Below are 15,447 nucleotides of genomic sequence, written 5' to 3'. Positions count from 1 at the left end.
CCGCTCCGCTCCGCTCCGCTCCGCTGCTCTCCTCCCCCTCTTCCTCCGCCCTCCTCCCGAGGGGCCGGCAGGACTCGGCGGCGCGGCGGCCCCCGCCGCTCCCACACCCGGGCGAGGGGCGGTGCGGCAGGAGCTGTCCAACTTTTCAGCACAGTTTCCCCGCCGCTGCCGGAGGAGGACGGACGCCGCCGCGGCCCCGGCCCCGGCCCCGGCCCCGGCCCCGGCCCCGGCCCCGGCCCCGGCCCNNCCCGCACCATGGAGGCAGAGCGCGGCGGCAGCGGCTTGTCCGCGCTGCCCGGCGGCAGCGACGGCGCCAGCGGCAGCGACGGCGCCGGAGGCAGCGGGAGCCTCCAAGCCCCGAAGCATCTGTGGCGGCACGAGCAGCACTACCCGCCGCAGCTGCGGCAGCACCAGTTCCTCCAGCACCAGCAGCCCCCCGCGCCGCCGCCGCCCGCCTCGCGGGGCCGCTGCCTGGCCGGGGCCCGCGTGAGGCACCGCGGCTACTCGGACACGGAGCGCTACCTCTGCTGCCGAGCGATGGACCGCGCTTCCTACGCCGTGGAGACCGGCCACCGGCCCGGCCTGAAGAAATCGCGGATGTCCTGGCCCTCCTCTTTCCAGGGACTGAGACGGTAGGAGAGGGCTCGGCCCCGCGCTCCGGCCGTGTGTGTGTGCGTGCGGGGGGCGGCGGCGGGGTGCCGCTCTCCCGCCCGCCATGGCTGCTGCCGCCCGGGGGCGGGGAGCCGGCGGGGGCCGCGGGGTGCCGGCTCGCCGCGGTCCCCCGTCTCACGGACCCGCTCGCTGCGGCGGGAAGGAGAAGAAAGAGGCGCCGTGCGGCAGCGGAGGCTCCGAGCGGGAGGTGGGGCCGGGCGGGCGGCGAGCCGAGGCCCCGGCAGCAGGAGCCGTGCGCGGGGAAGGGGCGGCGGGGCCGCCGGGCCGGGCGGCCGCGGGAGTGGCAGCGGGGCAGCTCGTCTGCCCCGGGCCCCCGGCAGGGCCCGCGTGGGGCGGGGGCCGGGGGCAGCCACCGGCACCGGCGCGTCGTCCCACACACGCCTGTCGGGGCTTGCAAAGGCGAAGGCTAAACACGTGGGTGGGAGAGGGACCGCGGCCGGCGGAGCGGGGCCCTGCGTGCCGCCCCGCTGCCCGCGGCCGCGCCTCGCCCAGSCTGCCCGGGCTCCCCGGGAAGCGGCAGCGCTGGGGCGGAGCGGAAAGGGCGCCGGTCGGGTGCTCTTCCCACCGCCGAAGTTAGCGCAGCGAGCGCTCCGGGAGCTGGGAGGCGCCTGGCGAATCCCGCGTTAGGGTCCTTCTAGGCTGACTGGGCTAGAGGAGGAAATAGGCTAATGGTTTCTAAGCCAGAGGGAGGAGTCCGTCATTTACTAGTCTATTGTTCCCTGTCAAATGAGCTGTAGATTTATTTTGCAGTATGTAGCTCAGCAGTGCTTGTTTTGCCCTTGATAGCTATCACAGGTATCTKTTCTAAAACCCAGTTCTCTGTCAGAATCACTAGGAACTTGTATTTGATCGCTCAGTGTGTTTTTCTATTTTCGTTTTTCTAGCTACAACCACTTCCTTTTGGTGGCAAGCCACACGCTTGTATTTGAATAGTGAGCGACATGGTGAATAAAGGATCTATACTAAGAGCGGTGGGCAGAGGGGCAATACTAATACTCAACTACCCTCTCGTTTTTGATTTCCTGGATAATCAGTTTTTTGTAGCATGATATGCTCAATGAATGAATAAATGTTCCTTTCTGAGCAAAGATTGCTTTGTGTGTTTCTGTGGTGCACACTGTATTCTTTTAGTATATAGCCTTTTCCATAAATCTGAGTGAGACATACCTGACTATTCTCTGGCAGTGTTGACTCTATTTCTATCTAATGTTGGCTTCATTTCCACTTTGTATATAATTGAGAAGTAAAAAACAAGCTCAGCAATTCCAAATTTGAACTGTACTTCTACATCAAAAATCATTAAAATTTGTCTTTTAATATCTTTGGTTTTCAAGCAGCCATTCTTTTGCTACACCTTTGTATCAGTCGTGTGAACTCATGCTTGTCCAAAGTTAATGATGTTAATTTTTTCACTAGGTGGGATTTGAAAGGACAAATCACATGCTTCAAGAATGAACTATTGTTCAATTTAATACTCTTTTCAATATATTCCCATTCCTTTTGTAGACAAAACACTCAGCGTCTGGGGCTTTCAGTCTTTAAGTATGAATGCGTTTCTGTTTTTTGAATACAAAGAAGTTTAATTTTTGTAAATCATAATGGTTGGGTTGAGTATATTCAGCATTTTTCCATTGATGATTAGTTATTGAGGGGATGACAAGTCATAGGGGGAAGGAAATGCACTTATATTACTTTTTTGTTAGGTTTTGTGCCATTTTGGAATTTCAGATTATTATTCTTATGATGCCTATTTAAATAAGAATTTAAAATTCTCTATTCCTTTTTTWAAAAAATCTTCTTTTTATTAGTGCAAAAATGTTGTTTTGACAAGCTATCTTGCTTTAGAAGTAAAGGGCTAAATGGTTCTATATTTGTTATGAGATAGGAAAAAATGCTTCAAATGTTCCTCCTTTTTGGAAGTGGAGTAAAGAAGCTCATAAAATTGACTGTTCCATGGCTTTCTTAGCAAAAATAAATTCCCACAGTTAAACATTTTGAGTGAAACAGACTACTGTAATGTGCAAACATAAAGTGAACCATAACAAATTGTTTTATAAATATATTTAAGAAATTTAAGGAGCGAGTGGTCTTTCCAGGGMTTTCATCCCAAGTTCTGGGTCAATATTGCTTTTCTTCACTAAATGCAAAGCAGAATATCTTCTTAGTATTCTTTTATAACACTCCAATTGCAAAACCCCCAACACTGCTGTAAAAGACACYAGTCCTTTTTGCATAGTTCAGTTTCTTTTTCATTTTAAYATTTTTAATATTTCTAAATAATTTAACCTGTTTGTTAGAAGAACATTTCCTAATGGTTATATGGATTCCCATGGATGTAAGGTCTCGGATGATAATTTGTTTTTCAGAAAACTCCAAATTGCTCTAAACATGAGGGAGTGGGGAAAAACTGTATAGAAACAGTATAAAACTGTGTACTATGTACTTACATATAGAACACACCACGTATTCGGGATAATGTTAAACATTATTGGCTCAAATATGCCAAATTTATATCTATAAAATTAGTTTCCCCAAATTTATTTTATTTTCCTCTGAAAATATCATAATTTTTAAAACCTCAGTGAAAACTGTAAAGGAACACTTAGGTAGCTAAGCACACAACTTTGAAGTTTCTTCTATTTCATGTTTTGCACAAAACTTAAAAATATGCAACAGTTATATTTTGCAAAAGAAATAGGGAAAAGGAATTGTTTTAATATTGAAATCAGAATTAAAACAGACTAGTAAAGCTTTATTATCCAAACTGGAGAGTGGAAATTTAAAACACAAAATGAACCAGCAGAAATTGTAAACTGAAATAGAGATTTGAAAAACAGCATGCTTCTATTTCAGAATATAAGGTATAAATATCAATTTAATGCTTCCTCTGTCTCCGTATAATTATCACTGTAACTTTGTAAACAGCTTATTTAGTATAGCACTATATTTCTTCAAGGAATACAACAGTAATTCATTAGGTAGAATAGTACATCTGAATAATTTGCTAARGTCGTATTACTAAAGATTGTTCCGGTATTTCTAAATCTGAAAYGGATTTGAATTTGTATATACAAGGGCAATACAGAAGACAGGGGAGTCAAGCAGATAGTTGGGACTAGGAGCCCACTAACCTGGGCTCTCTTTCTGGCCATTTGTTTACTGCATGGTCTTGGGCAAGTTAACTAACATCTCATGTGTAAAATATAAGCAGAAGTGCAGTTATTACAGATCTATGTTAAAGTGATTTTAAGATCATAGAATGAAAGGTACTATCTAATCATGAATAGTGCTAGTGGAATGGGGAAATAAATACTTCAAATAATTTTCCAATTTAACTGTACGAAAAACATTCAGTGTAATAAATGGAGCTGATACTCYGTTTCTCTTTAAACATTTCATGTACTTTTTGTTCCTCGCATAACTATTATTATTTCATGGACTTGCAAGAGTTTAGCTGTTTAAGAAAAAAATAAAATTTAGCAGTTTTAAAGGTCATTAGTCATATGTCAATTAAATCATCTTGCAGTATCATCTTACTGTGTTCCATTTTTCACTACTGCTATTTCAGACGGGAGGAGCTAGAGGAGAAATGCCATAGGTCCTAATTCCACTAGTTGGGGAATTTCCCAAAATGTTGTATCTTTAAGATACATCCTATTCTCTCAGACATCTTCTTTTCTAACAGGTTTCCCTGACCATCATTTTTTAGAGCAGGTCTCCTATAAAAGTTTTATCTCAAGTGGTTTGCAAGTCTAGGTTTCTGAAACCAACTTTTCATCTTTGTTTATATATAAGCAACTGCACACAGGGAAGGCAATGTTTTCCTTTGCAATCCAGTAAGCTTGGTGCTCGTTCCCTAATGCTGTCTATTTTAGAATTGTACTTTAGTAAGTGGCTTTTAAAATTTGCCCCTGTCAAGGAAAAGTATTTCCTCTCCCTTTCTTGCCTTGTCCAGGACTAACTTACCATGCAACATCTCTTACTCTTTAACCATGCAGCATACACTGTTGTATTGCTTACATGCACAGATCCCCAAAGTATCATTTTTTCCTTGAATCTTGTCCTTATACTGCTTGATAAGGGATCTAGAAACCAAAATAATACCCAGGGTTCAATGCAGCAGAATATTCTGGTGGCCCAGAGGCTTTATTTTCTATCGGGAAAAGAAGGGAGCTCTGTGTGTTAGTTTCTTGATGCTCTGAGGTCTGGGAAACTGTGTAACACAATTATGATTTGGCTAGATAAACTCTTGGTTTCTGAAGCTACAACTACAGCATCTGGAAAAATAATAGTACAAATCTTGCCAAAAATCTGATGCATGCTCTAATAAAATGGAACCGTTCTTTCCATTCTAAAACTCATCCTGTTCTCATTTGGTTTGAAAACTCCTCTTGATCTAGTATGTCCTAATTACTTCCACCCAACCTAGGGAAGAGAAGACAAATATGTTCAAACTTGCAGGCCAGTAGAAACAGTTCTCAGAATTTAATAGCAGTCTCTGTGATTGTAATAATAATTAAGAAATTCGTCATTTACTTGTCTGACAGTATTTTGTTGCTTTGTTTACTATTAAGAGATACTGGCACCAAGATGTTACAATAATTGGCATATGCTAACTTTCGTTCAAACATACAAAGAACTCCCACAACTTAATAAATACTGTTGAATTAAAGTTCTCTATGAATTATTCATAAAAGATAAATAAAACAAGACACTCATATTTTAAAAAAATATTTAAATAAGTGGCTACCAGAGTGTTCTTTCAGTTTTTTGTTTCAAAAGGCTTGCTTTAGATTATTAGAGTTGTCTGCCTTGAACACTCTAAGTAGCATTAATTTTCATGCTGTTGGAATTTGTAAAAAGATGAGCTTTTAAAATTCACATATACAAATATACTTATTTGAATATGAATGTTACTGCAAATGAATGGTGCTAATTTCCTACTTTAGTGAGTATATAAATCTGGTAATTTAGCAGACTATCATAACCAAATAGAGATTAATTGGGACTTAAAACCTTTTATTATAGACATTGCCATGTAATGTCTACGTTAAAATTATTAACCTAATTGTCTAATTTATTTCTCAACTGTATAACGCATTTTTTCTGCTAGTATTTTTAAAATAGATTTTAGCAACATTATTTAAGTATTAGTAGAGACATCTGTCCAAGAAGTGGTTTCTTGAGYCGTGGTGTCAGCTCTGTGGCATTTGGCTCATCTTCTAAAAACCTCTGTCTTGGGCCATTARGGTGCATAGCTGACGGGTAATTTAGATGGGAATTCTACGTAAAACAGTAAAAGAGCCTTAGTGAATTTTGTATAGAAGTTTTTTTTAAAAGGAACTAAATCATTTTAGCCTGCTGTACTTCTCTGTTAGAAGATTTTGGAGATAGCGGATGACTGGAAAACTTGTGAGAATATACTGATGTGTTAGAARTGAAAGGAAACTGGGAAAGTATAGGTCCAAAAGCAGGGCAGAACCATTTGACTGCTAAGTATACAGTCTTGATGGACAGGTTCCAAGACTGATTTTCCCACCAGTGAAAGGCAGGAATTTCATGAAAAAAAAGTGTTAGACAAATCCCTCTCAATATCACCTAATGATTTGAACAAAATTTGGTAAGTGTAATATGTGAAATTTCATTTTTTCTATGCTAGTTTAATCAGTATGAGGTATATTGCAGTTCCAGAAAATAAGAACATCACCAAAGGATTCTATAAACAAGAATACAACTTATTTCTGAGAACGAGTTCCTTTTCTTTTCTTTTTTTTTTTTCTTTTGGTGATATAGTAGATTATCACCATATATGGTTCAAAACCAAAGCTTTACTGGAAATCTAGAGAAATTACATTGAATAGTGCCTATTTAAACTGCAAATTCAATGGTGATAAGATAGTACTCTTTGATTACTCTTAAAATGTTATCCTGTTGTCTACATTCTCCTCTTTGATATTTTAAGGCCTTAAGTTACACATAGCAAAGATTACAGTGGTGGAGCAAAATCTGTCAGTTASTGAGAGCAAGGAGATATCCCACCGTTGTTCATTCCCGAGTCCTTTCCAGTTGTGTCTGCCTCCACTCCTGTGTCTTTCTAGTGACTATTGGCTTAATGTTTCCGGCAGGGTAATGTTGATGGGAATTGTAAAGCTTTACTGAAGATTTCAGACTAATGATTGGTTTAATCACCATGTGCTTGCTATTCCATAAAAAACTATGTCTGTCTAGTTTCCAGTTATTTAAAATGGGTTTGTATTACAGTACAGTGCTGGCAGTGTAGTTTCTGAGTATCTTCTAGTAATGCCTTGAAGAAAAATAACTGGCTCTTTGTACTTTCACCCTTTCTCCAAGGGCTGAAGTACGTACAATAGTGTTTGTCTTGATATCCTTTTTCCTTTGGACATATGTGTTGCTATAGACTGGTGATAAATAAGGCAAGATCAAATGCCCAGTTAACTTAGTATGTGCTTATAAGTGGGCCTTGGAATCCAATTTTTTTGTTTCCTGTTACTGCTGTTTCTATAACCTCTTCCGAAAGATTTTCCCAAATTGAGCCTCTATAGAGAACAGGTCCATTTGCTCTTTTGGACCCTACATACTGAGAAAACTTCTAAGCAAGTACTTAGTCTAAAACAATGGCAGAAGTCTACAGAGGAAAGAAAAGCAAAAACTTGCCCTCTTTGAGATCTTAAAAATCACTAGAAACTTTAATATATTTGGAACAATAGCTTAGCTCAGTTTTATTATTATTTCCAAAGCAGAGTCATAGAGCTACATTCCCAAAGGGAAGTAAATGTATAAAAGAAGCATCTGTCCTTTGCTTTGGCGTAACCTTACATTGAGGAGATTAATCAAAAATCTGAATTAAAAATCTCTGTGCATATACATGCATATGTATTTAAACACACACATGCAAAGATGAGGAAAAAATGTAAGTTTGTATTTCTTAAAGAGCAGATTGTTTCAGGAGAATATGAAGTGCTATAAAGATGTGCTCAAGATCTACGGCTGTTGAAGACAATATACAGTTGCTTATCCTTCTTTTTCACCTGGGAAATGTAATAGAGAGCAGAAAATTTCCTGCCAAATGCTGAAAGTAGGAAACCGCTGGATGTTGTCAACATAGGTTATCACAGCTATTCACTTTCTTACAGCAGCTGACCGTTAAAAGTGATGAGAATAAGAGCAGTTAGTATTAAAATGACCTTTTAAGTTTTGGACACTTTCATTTTTTTTCCATTATTATCTCTAAATTCATATTCTTAGATTAAACTCATCAACTCCTTTTTATTTTTGTTTTCTTTCTCTTCATAAAAAGAAATAGGACCGGGTATTCCAAGGTAACAATTGGGTTCTCAAGAGCAGTGAGGGGAACGTTTATAGAAGTGGATACTTTGGAGTTAAAAAGGAGGTGGTATTGGTAAGAAAATACGGGAGAGGAGACAAGTAAATGGAAGAAGGATAAATGTTCTGTCCAAGTGTTCTAGCCATTGTTATAACATCAAATAAAGATACCACAGATTTAAGACCGAGTAACCTCTCTGATCTTAGCGATCTAATGACAGGATGGTGCAGAGGACTGGTACGTGYGTATCACAGGCTCCAGGAACTGGAGATCATTTCATTTCTCTCTATCCAGTTATAAATTGTAGTGTATAGGCAACTCTTGTTTGTCTGTGCACTGATGTTTGAAGCCAAGAATGTTTAGGCCTAGTCTGCATTTGGCTGTGAGAATAAAAACAACATGCACTTAAGATAGGTGTTTTGATACATCTACATTGTTTACAGGTTTTCCCATATGTGAAGAGAAAAATGCTGCAATGGTATTTAAGCTATGCATAAATTTCATGAGTGATCCATCTATTTTCATCAGTTAACAAGGAGTAAACACAGAGTACCGTATAAAAATTACCGAGATACTCCCCTCAATTTCTGTTCTCCACTACTGTTGCTTACTAAAATAAAAAAGAAAGACGTAATAGCAAATAATAACACTTCAAGGACATGAAGAAACCAAATATTGGATTAAGTGTTAAATAGCATAGCTTATCTAGAAACAGATATAAGCAAAGAACACCTACTACTAAATCTTCACTAAAATCATCTCACAAATCTCACCACCTTTCGGTTACTTTCTGACTAGTTCCCTTCAGTTGCTACAGAGATTGGTTGATTTTCCTTAGGAACTAAACCAGTTTACATTTGTGCTTACTGATTATAAACTAGTAGCAGAAAATGTGGTCACTTGAGAAATGTAGGCTTCAGCAGGGTTTCCAACAGAGTGGTTTTGGTTTATGGCAGGAGACTGCTCTTAGAAAAAGTACTTTTCCTGTCACCTCATATGCCAGAAACTCTATGTGTCATTGTAAAAATAAAAATATGCTAGTTTCCAGTGCTGATCTTCTGAAGACTAGCAGAATTCCTTGGATTAAGGGTGATTTCATATTTACAGTGTGTTTTTCTTTTTGAAAACTTCTGTAGGATTTTAAACCCTACAAACTGCTTTCTACAAAAAGCATTTCAAGCTTTGTATATAAATTTTATAACCGTATAGCAAAGATCTCTTGTTTTCTATTTATTGCTGTAGAATCATAGAACTGGAAGGGATTTCAAAGCAGAATCACCCACACCTATGTTATTCCCAAAAGATATTTTCTTACTTTCTTTCAGTATTTCTTCGCATTTTGTATTTTTAGAATTCTGTCTAGTGATTGCTTTCTTTTAAACTATCTCCAGTTTTGCTTCATGCTTTTCATTATATCCCAGTCCCAAAATTAATCAAAGGCCTTCAGCTGAGGAACTGCTAAGACAGGATAGTGCAGAAGCATAGCTTAAGAGTTCTACAACTTATGCTCCCATTTACTTATCCTAGTCTAATGTTTGACTTTTTTTTTCCCCCTGCAGCGTGGCAATATTGAATCATATTCAGCTTCTCATACACAATAACCTCAAGTGCTTTTCAACAGAATTGATGTCTAATTGATTATCTTGCAGTTGATTCTTCCCAGGTGTACATTCCTCCTAATCCTGTAATAATAAATAGAGATCAAGTACTTCCCTAAAGTGATGAAGTATTAAAAATGAATATAGTCAAAATGTCATTATTTTTATAATATAATGTATAGTATAGGGTCAGCAGGAAACTCTAGCAGACCGCTAAACCTTTTGATACAATATTTAGTGTTCCATAAATATCTAAAAGAAAGGTTTTGACTTGATGGTCCCATTGGAATAACAAGCAAGCATTGATGTTCTAGTAGTAGAGTTGTTGCTGTATATGATAATAATGATTTATAGGTTTTTTTTTTTAATGACAGATGTATCCTCAAATAAAACATGGCAAGGAAGAGCTTTTTTGGGGAGAGAGGTGAAGCCTGCAGCAAATAATTAAATGGTCCATTGTAAAATTCTTATATCTGCTAAATAATGCAGCAGTATAGAACAGTCCACACGAATAGAAACAGCTGACTAATTCTCACCTGGATCACACTCACAAGCAAAACTGTATCAGCAGTTTCCACTGTAGACTTTTTCTATACATTAAATCTTTTCAGATCTATTTAACTTTTAATGACTATAAGCATGGTAGAAACTTTAATGAGTGGATCTAGAAAGAATAGATTGAAAGATTATTATGTGAGGAGAATTACCAGATGTCTGGCCAATCATTTTTATATTGCTTTAGAAAACCTTGTTTTGCAAAATGTGAATTCAAATATTCTATTCTCCTTGTATGTTAAGGACCCCTTATTATCAAAGTATATCTACACATAGTAGGGGTAAGGAATCTTGAAGTGCAATTTGAAAAGCATCTAAGAGAAGAAAATTTTGCTGAGTTGGCAGTAACAAAATTGAAAGAATAAAGTAATAGTAAACTTGTTTAGAAACCTAGAAAAATGAGCAGACTGAAACCCACRCATGCATTTTCTGCCCTTCCAACCATATGATATTTTTCACTGGTGCAGAAATAGGAAATTAGCTGAGAAATTATGCATAAATAAATGTCAGTTAATTTCAATTCACAGCTTATTCACTTTGAGTCTTTCTTTAGATATATACTTGTAGTTTAAGATTACACATACAGCATGCACCAAATAATGTAAGAGAAGTGCTGCTGCCTTCTCTCCAGGTTCCCTTCCAGGAGCTGTGTATGTATGTGTAATAACCTGACTGAAGTCTGAATTTCATTGCACTTCTTAGATTTTGCAATAGGAAGCTGGTAAGGCCAGGAGGTCCTAGAACATTGCTCCCTTTATAAGCTTATTGATTTCCGAAGCTCCAGCTTTATCCTAGTGTGCAGCTGTAAAAAATTAGAGGATATTATTTTTGAGGGAATAATCAGCCACAGCATTAAATTAAAATCAGTCATAATTTTACAGAAAATCTGTAACGAGTATCACAAGATGAACCTCATCATGTTCCCAAAACTTGGAGGTATTCTGAACTGCTGGACACTTCAGCAAGTGCTTATTTTAAACACCCTGGATGAAATTTTCTGATTTACCAAAATGAACTTAAAGAGCTCAGAGACTTCAAGAGTAGAAAACCTCTTCTACAGTCCCATTTTCAGTAGAAAAAGAATAAAGATGCCAAGGCATCCTGTGCAGCGTGTTGATTCCCTAGAGAGTGCAAAGGATTCAGGAAAATGCATGATGGAGCCAACCTCCTTAATGTCTGATCCACAGTTTTATARTTTTCTGGGCATAATGGAGGGTAATGTCCAGCTGCCTCAATTCCTACTCTGTTTTTGAAAATCAAGTAAGAATATTGACCGTCTGTTTGAATATGTATATGAATGTGTATTCATTTGCATGAAAAAAGATATTTAAAAGGAGACCAAGGTACTATTGCTCTTCTCTCTTCAAACTTCCTACCGTGCTAGGCGAGTAAGTTTGCCATCTGAGTAGACTTTGTAAAACAAACCAAACACTGATGTATTTTGACTCGTTCATAAATGTTCACATTCTGCTTTGTTATCTAATATTTTCTTCTAGATAATAATGATGATTAACCCCTTGGGTACTGAACATGCACCAGTTTCCCTGCTTCCAAAGAAATGACTTTGGTTTGAGAATTACATAGCTATTTTAGTTTATGATGTGAATAATATTAACATTAAGAATGTTGACAGAAATGAAAGAGTAAGTTACTATCAGATAGGTTTATTTCCTGACCGGAACTTGGAGCTTTAATTTCACTTGTGACTGTATAATCCCTTTATATTTAGTGTCTCTTTTTTAAAAATTTATATATCATTAAGTATGATTCTGCAACACTTATTCGAAAGATCAAGTCATCCAGTGATAATCCAAACATCGTATAATTTAGATATGATCTGAGATTACAGATGGATACAGATAGATAAAGAAATACGAAGAAAAGAGACAGAGCGTATGGGCAGCTTAACCTGGATCAGAATTCCCAAATGCTCTAGAATGCCTTCCTTCGTATGCGAAGCTTTCTTGCGCACTTAAAATCGGGGTCAAGCATTACAGTGAGACTATCTGAGAATGCTGGGTCAGAATGGGAAAACAGTGCTTAGCATTTACATTGGGTAGTGTGGTGTAACGCAGGTGTCAAGACTGAAAAAGCAGCGTCTGTTGATCACGCTCGGAAGCGGGCCCTTTTTCTAGGCCTTTCTATAAGCACTGTATCTGCATTTTGCAACTTCTAAATGATATGAACGTCCATTTCTGCTTCCACAGATTTTATAAAGCCTCTGAGTCTTATTTTTTGCCTTATGATCAGTCTGCACCTCTCTCTCTCAGGACAAAAAGGAGGGCATCTGAGAGAGAGAAAAGTGGTAGAGTCACAGCTCTATGAACAGAATCACCTTTTTTTCATTACTTAATGCTTAATGTGCCTTTTGGAAAACATTAAAATTTAGCACCAATGAAATTTGTGTGTACTACAAATGGTGCAGATGCTATTTTTTATGGGCTCTTGAATTTTAAGCAGTTTTGTATTTTTTTCTGTTTTTATTTTGCAGCAGAGAGAGATGTCAGCTCTTACTTCTCATATAGATGGGTTATTGTATGTGAAATATTAACACTGGATATTACCTGTCATTTGAACAGGCTGAATGTATGGCAAGGTGTATGATTTACTTGGGTTCCATGCTTAATCGCTTGAGTGGTAAGGCTTAAGGTAATCACTTAAAGTCATGTTCATGAAAGATATTATCAATATTTTTGCAGACATAGGAAAGCAGCCACTGCAAAGGGAATTTAAAAGAGCATAATGAGTTAGTTTTGCAAATTATTTCTAGTGCATTTCTCCCTAACAATAAGAAAAGAATATTTTCAGCTTGTTTGAAAATTTGACAAGTGTTAATTGAGAGCTGGCATTATGAGCTGATTTGGAAGTGCAAGTTATCATACAGGAAGAAAGATATAAATGAAGTGAGGATAACTAATGAATAATCTTGAAGGTGAATGAAGCAACTTGTATTTGATGCCACAGAACAAGGAAAGATAGTAGGGGGATTCACCAAGGGACAGAGAGATGTTGAAAAAGTGAATTAGGAAATTTTCTTTACAGCAGCATTCTAAAGGAATGAATGAGATATAAAAATAATGATTATTTTTTATAATGTGGACTAGAGTGTTATCTTTGTAGATACATGGATGGGAAAAGGTATTTCTAAAATCTATAATGTTTTGCTCTTCAGTKTGGACTTACTATCTTGCATAGATCATCCCTGAACAAGTATCTATTGCAAAATGTCCACATACTCTTAAGCAGCAACATTTAATATTGTTACATTCTTTGTACTATATAGCCTCTATATATATAGAAGAGTTGTACATTTTTTGACTTTATTTTGGAAATCCTGTGAATAAAAGGTCATGTGTATTTTACTGTAATACTTCATATCATTTGTTTCGTATATATTTTGTAAATATTCTTATTTTCTAAGATATTTCAGTAGGAATGTTATAACATGATTTTAGACAAATACAAAGTTATATTTAACCTGTTATCCATATGTAAATGAAATATGGAAAAAAACTGAAGGATGGCTTCCTGAGTGCCATTTTAGTAATGAAAAGAGGTAACTACATTTATTTGTAGCAGCTACAGTATTCAAGTGAAACTCTTATGTTCATTTTGCAAAGAGGGTCTATTCTTCCAGTAATCTGCGCAACTCTCTCACTCACCAGTCAGAGGAAGAGACCCCTACATTAACACATTTTATTGYGTTATGGCAAATCCTCTTATTATTTCATTAAAAGAATCTCTTTTGGGGCTTCATGGAGGGAGCTTCTCCTTTTCTAACATTAGCAGAGTAAGTCAATGACCTAGACTTGTCTAAGGGATACCTTGAGAGATATTTGCAGAGTTATAGTAAAAGGTTTATTTTTTTCTGTTTTTCCTATCAGTAATTTTTGCTTTGCACTACTTTCTGCTCTCAATGATATTTTCCTTTTTTTTTTCCTTAACAGAATACAGTTAAAAATATGAATAAAAAGCATGTATCAAAATCCTTCAAATAATGGAGACAATTCAGTAATTGTTCACGTGGATGTAATTGATACCGCAGAACGCAAAATGTATTTTGAACAATGACAATGTAACAAATTGGATGCAAATGGCAAAGTATCCCGTTTCAAATATTTTCTGACTGGTTTACAGTCATGACTCTGGCTCTTTACAGAATAATTTTTGTCAAATAGTCTATTTTATGAAAATGTATCCAAAAACATTTGGATGTTTTTTTAAAGGTTACTTTGAATCAAACTAATTTTCTAGGATGTCATATCTGCTGTAATAGTTTAGAAGGATGTTGAGACATATTACGTATCTATTAAAATAATTTAACATATCTTCATATATTAAGAGAGGGTAGGTCCTGACTGAAAGTGTAGATACCTATAATTCAAAATTCTCTTCACCCACAGGGAGAGGAAAGTACACATTTTTAAATCGAAAGAGAAAAAAAATAACTGTCAGGTAGGTATACTTTACATGCAGGCTGATAAATTTTCATGTCACTTGCTAAAAARATGTTGTAAGAAGAAAATGGTAATATGATAAAATTATATGGTAGGATGTTGATTAAAAAGATATCAACTAGTCTTGGTTATGTAAATAAAAGTGTGTTATTTGCATGTGTGTGTATTTACTTACTGTTATGACTGTGGTTTTCCAGGAAGCCTAAAGAACCTAAGCAGCCAGCTATCTTTTGAAATCACAGGCCAAATTAGTAGTTTATAGAGAAATTTGTATTACTGTAGTAATGAGAGTTTAGTTAAAAAATAATAATAGTCACAACAGACCATTAAGAATGAGGCTTCTAGTTTTGCCTAGGCACTTTGTGCCCTACCAGAGTTTGAGCTACTTGCAAAATTACTGTTGCCATGTAAATAGAAAACTGATAAAATAATTGGATTTTCAGAGGTAGTGAACACATCTGTTGAACTCCTAGCTATTGTAGATGCTTGAAATCATTCAGTGAAGAGTATAAACCCTAAAGCAGGTTATGCTGAACTAAATGAATGTAAGCAGGCAGAACTGCAGCCCAGTTGTGATAATTGCATAGGTGCCTGCTATAACATCACAGGAAATTTTATTGGAGAAGCTACTTCATATTTTGCTCAGGACATTTGGATAGCTATGCAGAATAGTTTACATGCAGTAAACAAACATTCTTGCTTTCCTCCCATAGCTTTTTTGTGTTCCTGTATATCTACATTCCACTTTGATATAGAGGCTAGGATGAAGAAAGCATTTGTAAAACTATTCACAATGAAAAGAGCAAAACAAGATGACGGC

General features: G+C 37.8%; 1 protein-coding gene across 1 annotated transcript in view; it reads left to right on the top strand.

Annotated features, from left to right (window-relative positions):
• Nucleotides 1-255: 255 nt before the first annotated feature.
• Nucleotides 256-15,447, top strand: part of PDE4D (phosphodiesterase 4D) — a 395,151-nt gene continuing 379,959 nt past the window's right edge. The window contains exon 1 of the mRNA XM_085326463.1: nucleotides 256-632. Within this exon, the coding sequence (XP_085182589.1) occupies nucleotides 256-632 (377 nt within the window). The remainder of the gene's footprint in view (nucleotides 633-15,447) is intronic.

Source organism: Rhea americana, unplaced genomic scaffold (genome assembly GCF_003343005.1).
Source record: "Rhea americana isolate MKP2758 unplaced genomic scaffold, rheAme1 scaffold_13, whole genome shotgun sequence".
Classification (NCBI taxonomy): domain Eukaryota; kingdom Metazoa; phylum Chordata; class Aves; order Rheiformes; family Rheidae; genus Rhea; species Rhea americana.
This window is presented reverse-complemented; position numbering and strand designations above follow the sequence as displayed.